At 46.3% G+C, this 20,473-nt stretch overlaps 1 protein-coding gene across 1 annotated transcript; it reads right to left on the bottom strand.

The window, feature by feature from the left end:
- Positions 1 to 4,385: 4,385 nt before the first annotated feature.
- Positions 4,386 to 13,565, bottom strand: CIMAP1D (CIMAP1 family member D). Its single transcript, XM_021008837.1, has 4 exons — positions 13,436 to 13,565; positions 12,778 to 12,885; positions 8,096 to 8,209; positions 4,386 to 4,873 (listed from the first exon to the last, which is right to left on the bottom strand). The coding sequence occupies exons 1-4, from the start codon at positions 13,563 to 13,565 to the stop codon at positions 4,386 to 4,388; spliced, it is 840 nt and encodes a 279-aa protein (XP_020864496.1).
- Between the last annotated feature and the right edge of the window lie 6,908 nt (positions 13,566 to 20,473).

The raw sequence follows: 20,473 nt of genomic DNA on the forward strand, positions 1-20,473 counted from the left end.
GAGACTTTAACTTCCTTCTCTTGAGCCTTGGACTAAGTGGACCAGGCAATTTGGGGACAGCACATCTCGCCTTTACAGACCTGCTCTGGGCAGGACCAGGGACAGCGTCAACCTTCTGAGCCTAAAGCAGGTTTTCAACAGTGTCCACAGTGGGGCAGCTGCTGAGACTCAAGCATCTGTTTGGCAATTAAGTCCTCAAGTTGGGTGCCTGAAGAGACCTAACTTCATGCAGTCCTTGTCTTTGGACTTGTGGGATCCATAAGCTTTCTAGGACCCCATACTGGTCAGGGCTACAGGTTTTGTTGTCTGGAGGGGCAGCAGATCCCAGAACTGACTTTAAGTAATGGGACCTGTTAGAGTATAAATCTATTATAGACAAGAGATTCTTTGTGCCCCCAGTGGAGCCTAGCATAGGACTGGTCACACAGTAGGTACTCAGTTAGTATAGTGCAGTAGGCAGAGTATGGGACTGGAAGCCAGCAGACTTGGCTCTTTGTCCAGGCTCTGCCCTGACTCACTCTGTAACCTTGGGAAGGTCCTATCCATCCCTCTCCTTGGGCCCCCTTTTCTTCATCTGGGATTGGGAACAATGATCTCTATGGTCCCTTTCCATTCTGACCGTCTAATACCTTCTAAAGGGCAGGAGGAAGAGGAGCAAAGAAAAGGAATGGGAATACCAGGTGACAGTCAGGATATGGATTCTAGTTCTGGATCTGTCACAGATCACTGTATCAACTTGGGGAACTGCCTACCTTCATCTGGACTATAGTTTACTCACCTGACTCCATGTCTTGTCCCTTGCAATCCCCCTCCTCACACTGATATATCAGAGGCCGCTGAAGAGCTGGTTTAAAACAGAGTTCTACAATGTCTTGCTATTTCTCCCTGAGGGTCTCATCATCATTCTGCCTATTCTCAGTCAGCTTTCTTTAGCTTCCTGCCCCTCCCTCATCCATCCCTCCAGATCCCTTGCCTAGCTACCTGCCCATCTGTCCCTCTGGCCCATCTGTTTCTCTGACCTGTATGTCTCTCTGATCCATCCGTAGATACTTCTGTCTGCCTCTTTCAACATATCAGTTTTTTAATTATGTTTTTCAATCAGCAAAAATCTGACTTCTCATCCCAATTAAGAATGAAAGAAAAACAAAACCATTGTTATAAACAGTATAGTAAAGCAAAATAAATTTCTACATCGACTGTACAAAATAATAATAATAACAGTAATAATAACAATATGTCTTATTCTGCACTCCAAGCCCCTTACCTCTCTATCAGGAAGTGGGTAGAATGCTTCTTAATTAGTCCTCTGGAATTGTGATTGGTTATTACACCAATCAGAATTCCTAATTTTTTCAAAGTCACTTGGCCTTAAAGTATTGCTGTTGTTATATGTCATTCTCTTGGTTCTGTTCACTTCATTCTGCATCTGTCCAAGTTTCTCTGAAGCCATCACCTTCATAATTTCTTAGAGCTTAATAGTATTGCACCGTAATTGTTTGTTTTGGGTTTTTTGGGTTTTGGGTTTTTTTTGGCTAGGCAATGGGATTAAGTGACTTGCCCAGGGTCACACAGCTAGTGAGTGTCAAGTGTCTGAGGCCAGATTTGAACTCAGGTCATCCTGACTCCAGGGCTGGTGCTCTATCCACTGTGACACCTAGCTGTCTCTCTATCACAACTTTTTTAGCTGTTCCTCAATTTAGGGGCACACCCTCAGATTCCTATTCTTTTTCAGCCTCAAAAAAGAGCTGTAAATATTTTAGTACATCATTAGTAACTGAATTCATTTTGCTTAGGACTAATCCATCCCTTAACAAACCTGTCCTCTAATTGCCCCTTCTCCCTTCTTTCCTTTCCCTCTTGTTTCCTTGTTGAGTGAAATGTATTTCTATACCCATCTTTGTGTATTCTTCCCTCCTTTGACCAGTTCAAGTGTTAGCTGCTCCCCCACCTCCTTCTCCTTGTTTGTACAGATATCTGCTTGTGTGTCCTTTCTTTCCTCTCTCTAGTATATTCCTCTTCCTCTCTTTCCACTATTGTCTTAAGATCATCACCTACGTATTTTTTCTAGAGTCTCAGGTTCTTAATATAAACTTATTTAAAAAATTTTTTAAAGTCCATGAACTTATTTTTAAAAAAAATATTTTGTTAACTATTTTTCAATATAATTGGTTTCTTTTGCAATTCTATGTAAAATACATAGAATATGCATAAAATGCATATGCATAAAATATGCATTTAAAAACATTATTCTGAAAAGAGGTCCATAGGTTTCAACAGACTTCCAAAGGGATCTATGAAACAAAAAATTTAAGAATCCCTCTTCTAGATTGTCCCTCTAGTTTCTATTTCCCTTTAGTTTTTCACTCACTCTGGTCTGTCTCTCTCTTTTGCTTAACTGTTCCTCTAGTCCATATGTCCCTCTGGCGTTGCTCAAAGCAAAAGAAACCAGCTGTTGTCACTTATACAGAACAATCACCTCCTCAATTGCTTTAACCATCTCAGACTGTCCCTACATTTCAGCCTAAGTAGGTGATTTATTGGTTGGGAAGGGGCAGGCATTGTGCCCCACGAAGAGGTTGGACCAGCCATAGAGAGGGCCTTCTGGATGTGGAGGCAGCAGAAAAGAACCCAGAAACACTTTATTCTAGCACAAGCTCTGCCACAAAGTGGCTCAGGGGGATCAAGTGCCTTTCTTGAGTCTCAGCCACCTGAGTGAAGGAGAAAGGCAAGAGGTAAGACATCCCCTGTGGTGGCAGGTCTTCTCACTGCCCACCCATCCTAGATGGGATCTGAGAAGCCCCAGGCCTGGGGGATAGGGTGAGGAAGGAAGGCATGAATGAGGAAGAGAATGAATGAATGAATGAATGCCTAACAGACTTAATTCTCATCAACCCAACTTCCCCAGAGCATTCCTGAATTAGGTATTCTGCACCTATTGTATTCTCCACCAAAGAGCTACAAACAGCCTTTGTGCCAGGCATGAAGAGCTGTGCAGAGCTCCTGACCACCCTTGGGCAGTGCAACTACTACTTAATCTCCTCCAGGTATCAGTTTATTGACAGTTTCATTCTTTACATCATGTTCTTTGCATCTATGGATGTGTTGACTGGAGATGAGGGTGGGAGTTACTGGCTGGATATCGACTCTCTGTGGCTGGGGCCTCTGTCAGAGGTCACAGGAACCCACAGCCTTGGAGGAGAGAGAAGTCCTTAGGGAAATGGAGCAGAGCTGAAAGGGCCAGAGCCATGTATGCCTCCTCCCCAGCTCCTGAGGTGAATGTGAGACAATGAGTGGGGAGGAGACCAAAGTCAGGGGAAAGGGGGCAGATCTGAGAACCAGGTGCAGAGTGGTGGCTGATCTCTAGGGAACTGGAGTTCTAGAACAGGCCTTTTGGGGAGAGAGGGAGCGACATCAATGGCCTAGTGGATGGAGATAGAGTCATCACTGCTGAAACCTAGAATCTGATTCTAGGTTTCTGGATGAAGAAGAGGTTTAGGGGTTAGTCATAAGGCACTAAGGGCTCTTGGGCGCTCTCCCAGGCAGGGCCTTGGGTTCACTGCTTCCCCTCTAGAAGAAAGGAGAGTGTTTGGCTTTTGAATACCTTTCTCCTAAGTGAGGATCTCCCCTACCCCTACCAAGGATAGGCAAATTCAAGGTGAGGCACTTTGGTTCAGGAAAGGAAGGAATACATGGACAAGAGGATCCCACCACCCCACCCTGACCTGGGCCTCCAAGACGCTCCCTGGTGGTCTCTAAATCCTCCCCAGCCATAGGTCTCGGGTCACAGAGCTGGAAGGGACCTTAGAGATTATCTGTCCAACCCTTTCCGGCTACAGATAGAGAACTGAGGGTCGTGGCCACTTTCTATCCCCACCAGCCCCTGGGGGAAGGAGAAAGCAGATATGTTGTTTGCATCCCACCCATATCTCACACGATGGAAAAATTGAGGCAAGGTACAGAGAAACAAGAAGAGATAAGGGAACCAAACCCGGGCATCCAGCACTCTCTCTCTCTCCCTCTCCTTCACCCTCTTCCTCCCCTCCCTTCCCCTCCCCTCCCCTCCTCTTCTCTTCTCTTCTCTTCTCTTCTCTTCTCTTCTCTTCTCTTCTCTTCTCTTCTCTTCTCTTCTCTTCTCTTCTCTTCTCTTCTCTTCTCTCTCTCTTCTTTCTCTCTCTCTCTCTCTCTCTCTCTCTCTCTCTCTCTCTCTCTCTCTCTCTCTCTCTCTCTCCCTCTCCCCCTCCCTCTCCCTCTCCCTCTCCCTCCCCCCCCAGCTCAGAATGGAAGTCCCCAGTTCCCTGTTCCCTCTATCTGAACCCTGGGGATTTAGTCCCAGGAATATAGGCCATGCTTAGACAGAGAGAGGGAGGATTGACATGAGAGGATGCTCAGGTTGTGCTGTTTGTGACCAGAGGGGTAATAAATTTGGAGTGGCGAATACCCAGGGAATAAGCAGGCGCCCGGGTCCAGAGCACTGTGACCTGCTCGGGGTTGTGGGCACCAGGGCCTGGTGTCTGGAAGAGGGGGCGAGGAGCACAGGGGCGGCCCAGCATGGAATAGGCAGGCCCCCGGCGCTGCCTATAGGCATCTGGGTCTATGCACTCATACTGGCCCGGCCCAGGGAGCTGAGATGGATCCTCAGTGAAGCGGGCCTGGGCCGTTCGTCCCGACACTGAGTAGCTGGGGCTGCAAGGCTTGGTAAAGATCTGGGAGCCCCACAGAGAAGGCAAGGTGTAGCTGTTGGGGGCTGGGACAGAGTCCACCAGCCGGCAGCGGGGGATGCGCAAGCCCAGGCTATAAGCAGGAGGTCTTGGCTGGTTGATAGGGGGCACCTTCTCCGGGCTGTAGGCACCAGGGCCAGGTGTCACCTCCAGATCTGTGGAATACAAGCATCTAGAGTCACTCATCAGTGTCACCCATAAGAACTATGTCACTCCCCTGCTGATAAACCTTCAGTTTATCAGTTCAGGCTCCCACTGGATTTAAGATAAAATTCCAACTTTATCTTGACATTTAAAGCCTTTCACAACCTGGGTCCAACCAACATTCCCAGCCTTGTTCTCTACTTCTCTCATTCCTGCATTCTCTGTTAAAGAGATAGTATTAGGGTAATGAATAAAGTGCTGGATTTGGGGGCAGGAAGATTTGACATTGAGTCCTTCCTCAAACATTTACTAGCTTTGTGGCCCCTGGCAAGTTGCTTAACCTCTCTGTGCCTCAGTTTCCTCATCTGTAAAATGAAGGAGTTGGACTTGGCTTCTAAGGCCCCTCCCAGCTCTAGACCTGTGATCCCATTCCTGCCAAATAGGGTTTCTCTGTCCCTCAACTCTGTCCCATCCTTTCCCTCCTTCATGTATTTGTGCACACTGGACCCTCTGCCTAGAATGGACATTCTTTTCCCGGTCCTTCTCCATCAGTTGACATCCTTCCTTTCTTTCAGGACCTTCTCTGCAATCACCCAGGGGAAAAGTATCATTTCCTTCTTCAAATATTCTTAGGACTTTTTATGTGAATCTGTCCTTAGTATCTCTCAGTATTTCCCTTGTATTATGGATCCTGGAAGGTGGGTCATTGTCCTTTTTCATTTTGGTATAATAATAATGATAATGATAATAATAATAATGATAATGATAATAATAATAATAATAACACAGAGCATTAGGTTTTCATAGTGCTTTACATTTGTAAAACATTTGATCCCCACAACAATGCTGTGAGGTAGGTGATACAATTATCCCTATTTTACAGATGAGGAAACTGAGGCAGACAGCGATGAAGTGCTGGCATGCCCAGCTCTAAGCACAAGGATCCTGCACAGAGTAGACACTCAATACATATTTGTTGAATTGAATGACAACCTGATCGTATCACAGCATCTCAGAATCTCAAGGTTAGAAAGGACCTCAGAGGACATTTAGCTGAGTTTGGTCTTGAACAGGATTCCCTCTCCATCAAAGGTTTGTGGGTTTGGGTTGTTTTTTTGTTTTTGTTTTTTGTTTTTTGTTGTTTTAGGCAATCCCAGTTAAGTGACTTGCCAGGGTCACACAGCCAGTAAGTGTCTGAAGCAGGTTTGAACTCAGGTCCTCCTGACTCCAGGGCTGGTGCTCTATCCCCGCCATACCTAGCTGCCCTCTTCTTCAAAGATTCTTAAACTGGCATCAAGAACTTGAATGGGGAAAAAAGTGATGTCTTAATTTTCCCTCACCTTTAACTGAAAATTAGCCTTTCCTTCCATTAGTTAACAACTCAATTCTGAAAAGGGGTCTATTGGATTCAAGGACAGACAAAAGGTATGAACCCCAGATTTGCATCCACCACCTAGAAACAGTTATCCACCTCTCGTAAAGCTCAGCCACAGTCTTCCACAACAGCCCATTCCATTTGGGGATAGCACTGATTGTTAGAAATTTTCCCTTACATGTTTTTTGATATGTCTTCATAAAACTCCTACCAGCTGATCCCATGTTTTCCCTCTGGGGTCAAGTACCTTCAGTCTGATCCCTCTTCCCCATGACCCTCCCTCTCCAGATCCTTGAAAACAAGCTACTATATGTCCCTTTCCTCAGTCTATTCTCTAGGCTGAACATCACCATCATTCATATGGATGAGTTTTCAGTCCTTATTCCCCTCAATATAACTGGTCAATTACTTCTGATTGTCAATGTCACTCATAAATTATGGCACCCAAAAATGGTATTCCACAGGTGATCTGGCCAGACCAAGGTCCAGTAAGACCATCACCTCCTTCATTCTGGACACAATGACCATAAACTTGTTTAATTATCATGTCACACCACTGACTCGTTTTGAATTCTTGGCCTCTCCAGCTCTCCTCCTGCACAAATTATCATCTGGCCATGGCTTCCCCATCTTAATGCTGATTTTTTTAACCAAAGTGTAAGATGATATCTGCTTCATTAGTTCAAGGTTCTGTGATTTCATCCCTATGGATTCACCCTCCTCCAATGCAGACCACCACATATCTACAACTTGGAAAGCTGTGGTGGCTGATAACAAATTCACCACCCTGTGGTGAATCTGGTGATAAGCCACTCCAAGTTTGGTTAAGCTGGTTCTGGGGTGATGGATATACAGTTGGTCATCAGGCCCCTGTATGGAGATGTTTCCAGCTTGTGGAGACCCTCCACAGTTTGCGCTTGGCTGCTGATAACCTTTGAATACATGCTGCCACAAAGCAACAGAGTCATGGGCACTTGTATTAAATGCATCTCAGAAGATTTAGCTCGTTGTTCTAACCTGCCAAGAAATTTTTAGATATTGACTCTCTCCAGTCCCACCTAGGTCCACTGCCCCCACTTGGTGCCTTTCTGGACTGGTGTCTCATCTCTCTTCTAGTCTGAGTTCCTCAAAAGAATTTTAGCCATCTCTGTGCCCTAACTCAACCCAGCCCCATGACCTTCCCAACAAACATAGACGTATTTGGTGGGTTTCTTAACCTATGGTCTGGTCACCTTCACTGGTGGGGAGGGAGAACCCCATACTCATTTCCAAGAGAATGAGGAGACATCTTATCATCCTGCTAGTAGGGAATTAGTTACTGGCCTCAAATGGAGGATCCTGGGATGGCTTAGGATGGGAAGGAAGCAGGATGATAAAAAGACTGAAAACAGCTGAAGAAGTAGAGAGAAGACTAAGAACATAGAATTGTTGACTTCTAATATCCAAAGGGTCATGGTAGGGCAGAGGGAGTAGAATGGTTCTATATGGCCCTGGAGAACAAAACTAAAATAAATGGGGGATGATCAGGTGTTATAGGGAGATCGATTTCAGCTTAGTATAGAGAAGAACATTCTAATTATCTGAGGAGTCCTATAATAAAACAGGCTTCTCTGAAAGGAGCTCATCACTGGACTGGAGGTGTCCAATCTGGTGATGGTCTCAATAATACCTTCTCACTCCGAGGATCTATAAGCCACATTGGGCAAAGTGTGTGTGTGTGTGTGTGTGTGTGTGTGTGTGTGTGTGTGTGTGTGTGTGTGTGAGGCAAGGCGGGGGGGGGGGGGGACCTACCAAGAAGCACCAGGACTTGGCAAGAGTGTTTAGGAGAAACAGGGAGCTAGATCCTTGGACAACTCACCTTTGGACTTGGTGCGGGACTGCAGGGAGTAGGCAGGGGCACTGCTCCGGCCAAAACGGGTGATGTTGGGCTGCACGAAATAGCAGGGCCCAGGGCTGGAATCTCGTCGAGTCACTGGAGAGAAGTGGGGAGAGAGGCCAGAGCCCCAGATACCATCGCTCTTGGAAACTCCTAGTCGAAACAGCCCCTATCTATCTTGCCCTACTTTTTTTAATATAAATTTGTTTATTTTTAGTTTTCAACATTCACTTCCACAAGATTTTGAGTTCCAAATTTTCACCCATCTCCCCCCTCCCCCCACCCCAAGATGTCATGCATTCTGAATATCCCTTCCCCTAGTCTGTCCTCTCTTCTATCTCTCTCCCCTTCTCTTATCCTCTTCACCTTCTATTTTCCTATAGGGCAGGACAGACTTCTGTACCCCATTTCCTATATTTCTTATTTCCCAGTAGCATGTGAAAACATTTTTTTTAAAACATATGTTTTTAAAACTTTAGGTTTCAAATTTTCTGTCTTCCTCCCTCCCCACCCACCCTTATTGAAAAGGCAAGCAACTCAATATAGGTTGTACATGTGCAGTTATGCAAAACATGTCCACAGTAGACATGTTGTGAAAAACTAACTCTATTTCCCTTAATCCTATCCTGCCCTCCCATTTATTCTATTCTTTCTTTTGACCCTGTCCCTCCTCAGAAGTATTTACTTCTGATTACCCCCTTTCCCAATCTGCCCTCCTCTCTATCATCCCCCTGTTCTCTTGTCCCCTTCTCCCCCTATTTTCCTGTAGGGTAAGACAGATTTCCATACCCAATTGAATGTGTATGTTATTCCCTCCTTAAGCCAAATCCTATGAGAATAAGATTCACTCATTCCCTCTCACCTTCCCCCATTTCCCCTTCCACTGTAAGAGACTTTTCTTTTCTGAGCCCTACTTTTGCTAGTCCTGTCCCAGAATCCTTCAGTCCATCTCAGTCCTGACTTTTCTAACTTATTTTCTAATACAAGGTCTTCTTAATTACGTCACCTTACTCATTGTACATTCCACGTACAATTTGGCTTTCTTGTTACTCCCCATATAAAAAAATCTCATCTCCCACCTCCTTCCTTTGTATAAGCTGTACCGCCTTTACCTCTACCTCTAAGAAACCCTGGTAAACCACTCAGTCAAGAAGCATTTATAATGTGCCAAGCACTGTGTTAAGAACTCATTGTTTGTCCCTTCTTCTCCAAGAGCCACATGACATCAGGAAGGTGATGCCATGATTTGCAAGTGCATTGGATTTAAGTGAGAGAGGACCGTGCAGAATCACCAGCCTCATTTTCTCCTCCAGAGCCATCTGCGTCCTGTAGTAAGACATAGATCAGGATGACTGGAAGAGCTCTGGATGTAGTGGGAGACTTTGACCTTTTTGAGCTCAGGTCTTTCCCAGGTCTGTTTGACTGAGGCAACACCCATTTAATGATTAAGGCTAGGTAAGAAATGAGGCAAAGAATAGCCTCTTTTACCTAGTTTTAAAAAATCAATCCAAGACAGGATGATCCTTAGGGTTTCTGGCCAAAACAGAAACAATTGCTATTTACATTCACTCTGAGCCATTGTTGGCCAATCTGTGAGAACCAGAGTGACTTGGGTTAAAGGCAGAGTACTTAAGAAAAAAGAACTTAAGGGGCAGCTAGATGGTGCAGTGGGTAGAGCTCCAGCCTTGGAGTCAGGAGGACCTGAGTTCAAATCTGGTCTCAGACACCTAACACTTACTGGCTGTGTGACCCTGGGCAAGTCACTTAACCCCAATGCCTCACACAGAAGAAGAAGAAGAAGAAGAAGAAGAAGAAGAAGAAGAAGAAGAAGAAGAAGAAGAAGAAGAAGAAGAAGGAGGAGAGGAGGAGGAGGAAGAGGAGGAGGAAGAGAGGAGACAGAAAAGAAGAAGAGAGGAGAGAGACAGAAAGGGAGGAGAGAGAGGGAGAGAGACAGAGAGAGACAGAGAGACAGAGAGAGAGATTGAGCTAGAAATGACCTCAGAGGCCATTAGGTATAACCTCCTTGGGAAACTGAGATATTCAAGAAGGATGTGACTTTCCCAGGGTAATAATCATCAGATATGGTTTAAGTTATGTCCCATTTTGGCCTTGCATTTCCTGTCTCACAGATATTCTGCCAGGAAAGCTTTTCAAAGCTTTGAATCTCTGTAGCTAGGGGAGCTAATAATAATGCTAATAAATCTATTTGAATGTTGCATCCCCCAGTAGAATGTAAGGTGCTCAGGGGCAGGTACTATTTATTTCACTTTTTGTTTGTATCCTCAGAGCTTAGCATAGTGCCTGACACACAGTAGGTGCTTAATAAATGTTTGTTGACTGATTGGGTGATGGTGAGGATGAGGACGCATATTGAAGTTATTATTATTAACCTCATAGTTAACATTTGCTAGGTGCTGTAAGGGCTGCACAGAGCTTTACGTATATGATCTCCATTGGTTGGCGCCTTCACTTGCATCCCGTACACATGTTCATACACAGAGAGACAGTAAACTCTGTATGGGCAGGTCTTGCCCATCTCTGTAGTGTTGGCTCCCCAGCCCAGGAAGTAATAATAGGTACGGTCTGAGAGTTTATCCGATTTTTAAGCACATACGAAGTAAGCACGCATGTCATGTGTTTCTAAGCAGAGGAATTTGCCCACCAACCAAGGAGACACCCGGATCCATAGTCTCTAGACAGAGTTATGGAATGCATCAAACAGGCTTACACATGGTCAGACAACCATACCTTTGCATGAAGAACAAAGCGCGCACACATGTAAAGCCACACTTTTATGTTGTGCTTCAGGTGCTTGTGATGTGTGGCTGGGATAGGGCAGGGGTGATTGATTCCATTTCACAGATGAGGTAACTGAGACCCAGAGAGACTGAAGATTTCAAAGAGAGTCTCTGTTCAGACTAGGACTTGAACCCAAGTCCTTCATCTCCAGGTCAGTGTTTTTTTTTCTATGATTTTTCTGGACTCATACATATATATACTCACACACATATGTATGTATGGCCAGATACATGCAGAGAGAGACATGTAGATACACATGAGGCAGATACATGCATTACACGTGTGTATACACAGACACAAATAACAAATGTGTGTGTATCTACTCACACACATGTATGCACACATAACACATGTGTACAGATGTACACTCACAACACATGCATTGTACATGTGTGCATATGACACAGATAACAAATGTGTGTACCTACTTGTCTATATGTATGCACACATAACACACATGTACAGATGTACACTGATGATACATACATCACATAAACAACAAACGTGTATCTACTCACACACATGCATACACATGTGTACAGATGCATACTCATGATACATGCATTACACATGTGTATACACAGATACAAATAACAAATGTATGTACCTACTCACATATATGTATGCACATATACCACACATATATAGATACACACAGAAGCATGAAAATTTTGCATTGTACATAATAAATGCATACATGCACATACATAAATACATAGAGCCACACAGACACATACATGCACAATGGTCTATATACATATGCATGCAGAAATAGTACATGCAAACACAGAAATACCCGCACACCCACATACACACTTAATTTAAGCATATACAGTTGAAATCGGGTAGCCAGTAGCACACCCCACTCCTGGTGAGGAGGGGGGAAGGAGGAGAAAGGGCATTGGGCTTGGGAGGAGGGGGATTGGGCTGGGCCCAGGCCCAGGAGCTGAGGGGCCCAGGGAAGGCAGGAGTGGGTTGGATGTGTGGCCCTGGAGCCCTGTGACTGTGCCCAGCAGGGCATTCAGGTACTCCTGAAGGCCAGCCAGAGCCCAAGGCCACATCTGCCCCAGATCTGAGCAATACAAAGAGAGCAGACCTAACAGCCAATAAGATCCGGCCCAGGCAGAACCTGGCCCACCTCAATCCCCTTCCAGCCTCTTACCCACTCTCCTTGAAAAAGAAGCAAGCTGCCAGCTCCTTTTACTCCTCTATGCTCAGGGCTCCCCTATTCCTCTCCTCTAGGAAAAAAAAAACCTTAGGGTCTCCAAAGTCCAGGAGAATGCAGCAGAGGGTGGTCCTTCCCTTGCACAGACTAGAAGTCCATTAGAAATCTCCCCACTTCTCCTTCCACTCTCAGTGGACATCCTGGAGGGTCTGGGTCTGGGTCTGCCCCACCCTTCCCCATATCCCCAGGCTTCCCCCCTAGGCATACTGAGAAGTGGGCAGAGCCCTGAGCTGGTGCCCACAGGGAGATGAGAGAGAGCTGAGACAATGAGACCTCATCCCTCCTGGCCCCTGTACCCCTCAGGGGCCCTCCCTTGACCCGTCCTCTCTTCTGATCAGCCCTTTCCCTCCTCCCTTTCTTCTCTCCTTCCTTCCCTCTTCTCTCCCCTCATCTGACCTCTCTCTTCCCTGAACCTGCCTCTCTCCTGGCCTGACTTTTCCCTTCTCTCTTTGGTGTTTTTGTCTCTTCTTTCTTCCTGTCCCTTTCCTTCCTGAGTCCTCTCTGCTCTCCTGTCCCACACCTACCGTCCCTCCCCATCCTTAAATTCCCTCCTCCAGTCTCTCCCTTCCCTCTGCCCAAATCTCTCCTCTCCTTCCTTGCCCTCAGTTGTGTCCCGTAACTTCTCTTTCCCCCTCCTTACCATCGATGGGCCTGCTGAGGAAGGAGTACGCAGGACTAGCCTTCTTGGTGAAGTCATGGCTGATATAACCCACGGTCGAGGGAAGACAGAACAGGTCGGGACCCGGACCTAAAACCCCATGAAGGGGCCCCTCAATTCGATTCAAGAAGCACCAAGGGAGGTGGGGAGTGCCCTCCCCCTGGGCTATGGCTCAGCTGTCAGGGCCAGCTGGGCCCCTAGCCCCAGTGTGAAGCTATCATAGCCCACCCACCAGGGAGGCCCCCCATTCTGCTGGCCCTTGGTTGGTTTGGTCCTCATAGGTCAAGCTTGGGTCGGGGGAAGGAGGGAGTGAAAGGGAATGGAAAGGATTCTGAAAGTCTTTGAGTCAGACATTTCCTGATCACTCCCCTTCCCCTTTATCCTTCATGCTTATACCCTCCCACCTTATCCAAAACCGTCAGAACCCCCTAGGAGAAGCCAGCCAGCCCCTCGGAGAGAGGTGGTTTGGGAAGTCCTTCTCCACCTAAGGGAACTGTCAGTTTAGGGGGATGGTGACATTTTCTGGGACTCAGTCATGGGAGCCCAACCCGTTCTGGTGCTCAGGATCTCTTTTATTGTCTCTCCCCTTTCCCCGTCTGCTGAAGGGCTAAAGCAGCTAGAAGGTCCAGCTGGCACATACCAGTCTCACACGTAGTGATCCCTGATGTCTTCTTCTGGCCTGTCTCGCCCAGCTGGCACACGGTGGCCCGTCGGGCTAGAAGAGCACCAGGCAGACAGGGAGAAGGGGGTCCACAGCTCAGGGTGCCCATGGTGGAGGCAGAACCCTGGCAATGAGGAGAATCAGGGAGGGAGGCTCTCTCCAAACCCACTGGGAAAGGGGAGGGGCTGGAGCTGTGTCCAACCATCCACCCCAAAAGCCTGCCCGTGTCTGTCACACTGCACTAGGTTCTACTGGAACAAGATTCCCACTCAGGCTGCAACTGGCAGTAAGCTGATCCCTGCACGCGCCCTCTGGTGCCACCTCCCATCCACACCTGCAGCCCCAGACCTGCTCTTTGCAAAGGGAGTGGACCACACAGGGAGCTCCTTGTCCCCCAGGAGTGTGCCTGCTCCCTAGAGGAGGGGGAGGGGAAGGTGGCTGAAGGATCAGATCCTGGCAGCCTGGCAACCTGGGCTTCCTAAGGGCAGGAAGCTCACCCATCCCAAGGGAGCAGGGAGCAGGGATTGAGTTTCTGGCAAAGTGGTGTGTCCTTCAGAGAAGAACTGGGCGTTGCTGCTGCTCCCGCCTCAGGGGGAGGCAGCAGAGATGGGGTGAGCAGAAATCCCCAGGACCTGGGTGCTGCAGCTTCCCAAGAAGCTGCTAGATCCCAAGAAGCCCCTGCCATAGGACAGGGAAGTATTAGGTGCAATGCCACTCCCAAACTTAACCTTTTTAGAAACTGGAAAATAGATTGTCAGAGCTTGATGGAAGTTTAGAATATAGACTATGAAGAGGCAGCTAGGTAGCACAGTGGATAGAGTACTGGCCCCAGAATCAGGAGGACCTGAGTTCAAATCTGGCCTCAGACACATGAGACTTACTAGCTGTGTGACCCTAGGCAAGTCACTTAACACCAATTGCCTCGCCAAAATATATATATAGACTATCAGAGCTGGGAGGGCCCTTAGAACATGGAATTTCAGAGCTAGGATGACCCTTAGAACACAGGATATCAGAGCTGGGAGGGCCCTTAGAGCACAGGATGTCAGAGTTAGGAAGGCTCTTTCAGTTTAATTCAGTTCAATCAATATTGGTTAAGCACCTCCTCCGTATGTAACAGCGCCCTATTAGGTGCCCAGCTACAAAGAGAAAAAGAGCCTGCCCTCAAGGAGTTTACATTCTACTGGAGAGAAATGACATGTCCCCAGATAAATGACCACCTTCTTTTGTACGGCCCCTGTAATCCCATCGATATTGGGAACTCTCAGCTTTTATCAAAGCAGGTGATAATCCCATGGGCTATTTCTGGTCCTAATGTCAGCTGGGGCTGAGCCGGGCTCCACCTGGGCCAGGCCCAGGTGTCAGAGGCAAAGTGGACCCAAGTCTTCCTGACTCCAGGCCTGGTGCTTTGCACACAGGGCTGCCTATCTGCCCCCCAAAATACATATTAGATAAATACAAAGTAATTTGAGGGGAAGCCCTGTTGACTTGGGAGGGATCAGGAAAGGCCTCTCATAGGAGATGGCCCTTGAGCTGAGCCTCAGATGCAATGAGGAGTTCCAAGGGGCAAACAAAGGTAACTAGGGGCAGAACTCTGTCCATAAAGGAAGTCTGGGTAGAGGCAAAGAGGAAGAAAATAGGAGGTCATATGAACTATAAAAGGGCTGCCATGTACATGAGGGGGAAATAATGGGAAATCAGCTCAGCAACAGAATGGAGCATGATTGTGAAGGGCAGTGCCAAACAGAGGAGCCTGTATTTTATCTTAGAAGAAATAAGGGATTTGCTGGAGCTTCACAATTAAGAAATGACATAGCACCACAGATTTAGAACTGGAAGCGACCTTAGAGGCCATGGAGTTCAACTCTCACATTTTATATTTGAGAAAAATGAGACTCAAGACTAGGTTGCAGTCATCGAACCCCAAATGTCAAAATTGGAGGAAACCTTGGAGACCGCTCAATAGGCCTTCTCCCTGTAAAGCTGAGGCTTGGGGAGGTCAGTGTGTTTACCAAAGGTCAGGCAGCCATTTAATTCATGGTATAGCTAGGCCAGAAAGGCCGCCTGGGGTGGTGGACAGAGACCCAGCCTCCAAGTCAATATACCAGCTGCGTGACCCTGGGCAAATTCCTTCACCTTTCAAGGCTCCAACTTTCTGAGTTCCGAAACAGGTGGATTTAGAGGAAGAATCCTCACTGGAAGCTCCCTATGCTGTGAAATGATAGTTCTGGTAAAAAAAAAAAATTGGCCTAGACTAGAAATTGGGCCCCTTAATTCCCAGTCTGGGTTCTTTCCACCCCACTGCTTTTCCAGGCCACCTCACCTCCGTGAAGTCTTCCCTGATGTATGCCAGGATGATTTGCACTCCCTTACCGATTATCTATACTTCATATCAGGTAGAGCAGTTTTAAGAAGACTGGAATAGGTTCCAGAGGGACTGGGTTCAAGGACTGCCTCTGCTACTGACCCTTTATCTGACCTCTGGCTGAATTCTTTCCTCTCTTGGGGCCTCAGTTTTCTCATATGTAAAATGGATGTGATCATCTCCTCCCTATGTTTATTTCAAGAAGGTTTGTGAAGATTCTGTACTTTCAAAATGAGAAGCATTTTTTTCCCCCACAGAGTATATTCCCCCTTGATACAATGGAAATTTGCTACAATTTCCTCATTCTTTTATGAAAATAAAACATTTAAAAGGAAAAAAAAGATCTTATACTTTCCTGCTTCTAAAGCTTTCCTTAACTGGTGCCCTCACTTGGAAGACCCTCCCATTCCACTACCCCCAACTACATCAGTCAAAATCATATTCCTTGTTCAAAGTCCAGCTCAGTGGACAGGGCACTGGCTTTGGAGTCAGGAGGAGTTGAGTTCAAATCTGGCCTCAGACATGTAACACTTACTAGCTGTGTGATGTTGAGCAAGTCACTTAATCCCATTGCCTAGCCAAAAAAAAAAAAAAGTCCATCTCAAATGGCACCCTCCCCAGGAAATCTTCCCTGACCTCCCCTAGGCAGAAGTGGTTTCTCCCTCCTCCACCTCACCCTGTTCCTACCTATCCCAAGCACTCTCAAACCCTGCTTTGTATTGCAGTCTGTGTCTTATCCCCTCTCAGAGACTGAGTTCTCTAAGGGGGGGGGGGTGCTAGTCCTCACTCATTTCTCTCTCTCTCTCTCTCTCTCACTCCTACAGCTCCCAGGATAGATTAAGTGTTCAAGATTGCCCCTGAAAGGATGGATAGAAACAGATGTCCACACTCTTACATGGAATCCAGCTCCATGGAAGAGTGAACGCTGTTATCCCTGAAATCCCTGTTATACCAGAAAGGGTAATAGTTCTGAAGTCAGAAAAAATGGCTTCAAATCCTGACCCTACTATACTAGCTGTGTGACTTTGAGTAAAGATTCGGAAGTGGGTTCAAAATGCTATCCACACCTAGAGAAAGAACTGTGGAGTCTGAATGCAGATAGAAGCATGCTATTTTCTCTCTCTTTTTTGTTTTTTTTCCTTTCTCATGGTTTTCCCCTTTTGTTCTGATTCTTCTTTCACAACATGACTAATGTGGAAATGTGTTTAATGTGATTGTACATGTATAGCCTATATCAGATTGCTTGCCATCTTGGGGAGGGGGAAGGGGAGGGAGGGAGAAAAAAAATTGGAACTCAAAATCTTGTAAAAGTGAATGTTGAAAACTATCTTTAAAAATTTAAAAGTCAAAAGCTTATGCAAATGATTGTTGAAAACTAAAAATAAATTAATTAATTAAAAAAGAGAGAAAACTATCTTTACATGTAATTGGAAAAAATAAAATACTATTAAGCAGAAGATTAAAAAAAAAAAAGAAGTAGGTTGGACCAGGTGATCTCTTCAGAGTTCCCAATCTGAAACCTAGGAAATAAGTGGTGTCCTTTCTGTACTGACCCACATCCACTCCTTTGCTCACTCTTCCTCTCTGCCTAGAATGTTCTCCCTCTCTCTTTTCTCCTGCCTTCTTCCTTCATTCCCCCTCCTCCACCCCCACCATAAGGTTATCTTGAATATTTTATGTACATAGACGCATATATGAGCATATTGTGTTCCTTATTAGAAGGGAAGGTCCTTGAGGTAGGGAAACCATTAGGGGGATATATTGCTAGTTCAGGTGAAAGGTGACTATGTGGATTGTAAGAAGCACACCTGTATGAGAGATAGAGTAGAATTTGAAATAACAGGAATAGGCGATTGAATAGATATGCGGGGTGAATGAGAATGAGGAGTTAAGGATTCCTTGGCACCAAGGTCGTGGGCAATTAGCGAAAATGGAAATGATCAGAACAGAGATGGGTTTTGGAGAGGTGTCTTCAGGACACCTAATCTGAAATGTCTAACAAGCAGATGGTGATGGAGAAATGGGTTTCAGGAGAGAGACTGGGGCTAGATCTATAAATGTGGGAATCACCAGCATAGGGATGACAGTAGAACCCATACAGGATGATGAGATCACTGTATGAGACAACGCAGAAAGCGGAGTCAGAGCCTTGTAAGGGACGTGACAGGGGCTTTTTCTTGTATCTAATGCATTTTAATGTTTTAGTTTGCATCCTACTTATCTGCGTCGTGTTAGTGTTCTACTAGACTGTAAGCTGCAAGAGGGAAGGCTTTTAGATCTCATCTAAATTTTGTGCCTCTCCATTGCCCCAGCCCTGTTGTACCATGAGCTCCTGGAAGGCTGGACTGTTTTTTACCTTTCTTTGTATTACCAGCACTTAGCACAGTGCCTGGCATATAGTAGGTGTTTAATAAATGCTTGTTGACTGACTGTCTCTTCCACTCTTCCCCCAGACCCAAACACACTAAACACAGGATTCTATAGCCAGTGGTTTGTTGAATGGACAATTCTTCATTTACAAAATGAGGTAGTTGTAAGGGTGCTTTAAGGGCTCTTCCAGCTCTAAATCTTAAAGTCTTTTGAAAAGAAATTAATTGAATCAGCTCTGGGTCTCCTGTCAGACCAACTCAAACACACAAAAGACTTCCCATGCAAGGTTCAGGACCTTTTCTGCCCGTTAGGATATTCAGGTGACATGTGTGCTCAAATGAATGCTTCACACCCCCCCTTCATTAATCCATCTCCAATCCTCGAAGGTCACTGTTCCCTGATCCCATCAGTCCCCTGGGGATCCAAGGCCCAGACAGACCTAGTTAATGGGCTGGTCTGTGTATGTGTCAGAGCTCTGAGGGGACGAGCCTTGAATATTCATTTCAAGTGAGCCAGCTCTGACAGGATTTATACTCAGGTCCATGGAAGAGTAAACTCTGACTAAAAGAGCCCCTATTCTAGAGCCCTCTCCTCTAGGAAGAGCTGGAAAGAGTGGGGTTGGGTACCAGAGAGCCTTGAAAGTAAGGCTGTAGGCTTCCCATCCTCTGCAAATCAACCCTACTGGGCAGAATCAGCTCAGGTGAATGTCACCCATGGACAGTGAAAATGCAGGGTTACCTCACAGTAAGCTCATCAGACTCCACTGACTGGACTCCTCACCCAGCACCCCTTACGATAAAATGCTTATTGAATTTATGGAATAGAACTCTGACCACATGGCCTAGTCCCCTTCCTTGGGAGAAGAGAGGAATCCACACTCATGTCCAAGGGCAAAACATTTGTCCATCCTATTTGCAACTTATTGATAGAAGAGTTGAGAAGGATGACCAGAATGGCCCTACAGGGAAAGAGTTCCAGGAGGGGTGGGAGATAGCCAGTAGAAAAGAAGACTTTGTGGGGCATGACTGTTGCTGGCAAATATCTGACTACCAAAATGAGCAAAGATAGTGAACGCTCCTCCCATAGCCATGCTAGAAGCCCCAAAGAGGGATCTCTTTGGCTCAGGGTGGCCAAACCTCCTTTGGTCCCAGGAAATGAGCTGCATGAGGTAGATGTCTTCCATGAAGAAGCTCGGGGCTGCCTGCCCAGGCCCTCTCCCTCTTGCCCATCCCCCTCCTGGCCACCCCAAAGAGGTCTCACTACTTCATGTTCTCTGTCTGCTGAAGATGTAGGTAATTTGGTCTTGGAGTGGTGGTGAGGGTGATGAAATTCCCAGTTAATGAGACACAGTGGGAGGGAAGGAGGAGGCGGGCAGTGCAGAGAAGGGCTGAGAAGACAGTTGGTTTGACACGCAGCTTCAGCTCCAAAAAGGTTAGGACTCATTTATCAGGATATTCTCAAGCCCTGAGTCCACTGCACATTCCCTACTCTCTCCAAAGGACTGGAGCCCATATTTCAGATATGGAGGGATAGGAACTCAGACCCCTTTTCCTTAGAGCTTTCAGGAGCAGGGACATTGCGATGAAAAAAATGGGGTCCAGGAAACACTAGCCCCACTCCTGCCAGCCACTGTCTCCTTCATGGGACTGGCCCAAAGAATGATGCTGAGGGTGGGGCCATGTTTTATATCTTACAAGTCATAAAGAAATCATCGAGTCGTGGCCATTTTTTCTCCCAATTCATCTGAAATACCGTGGCTTACTCTGGGTCCACTGAAGGCATCGGAGAGAGCTTTTGTGACAGTTATAGCATGGGAGCTTGGAGGGACCCTGGAATACAGAATACAAAATGTTAGCACTGGGAGGGACGTTAGGACAGGGGTTCTTAAATTTTCAGGGGCCTTGGACACCCCTTCAGCAGTCTGGGAAAGCCTATGGACCCCTTCTCAGAATAAAGTTTTCCAATGCATAAAATAAAATCCATAGGACTACAAAAGAAACCAAATATATTGAAATAAAGATGTAATTCTTTCCCACATACGTTCACAGACCCTTTGAATTCTGTCATTCCTGTTCATGGACTCTGGATTAAGAACTTCTGCCTTAGGACACAAGATGTCCGAGCTGGGAGGGCCCTTAGAACACAGAATGTCAGGGCTGGGAGGATCCTTAGAACACAGAATGTCAAAGCTAGGAGGGCCCTTAGAACACAGAATGTCAGGGCTGGGAGGATCCTTAGAACACAGAATGTCAAAGCTAGGAGGGCCCTTAGAACACAGAACG

The sequence above is a fragment of the Phascolarctos cinereus genome, unplaced genomic scaffold, assembly GCF_003287225.1.
Source record: "Phascolarctos cinereus isolate Bilbo 61053 unplaced genomic scaffold, phaCin_HiC Scaffold_4;HRSCAF=312, whole genome shotgun sequence".
In the NCBI taxonomy this organism is placed as follows: domain Eukaryota; kingdom Metazoa; phylum Chordata; class Mammalia; order Diprotodontia; family Phascolarctidae; genus Phascolarctos; species Phascolarctos cinereus.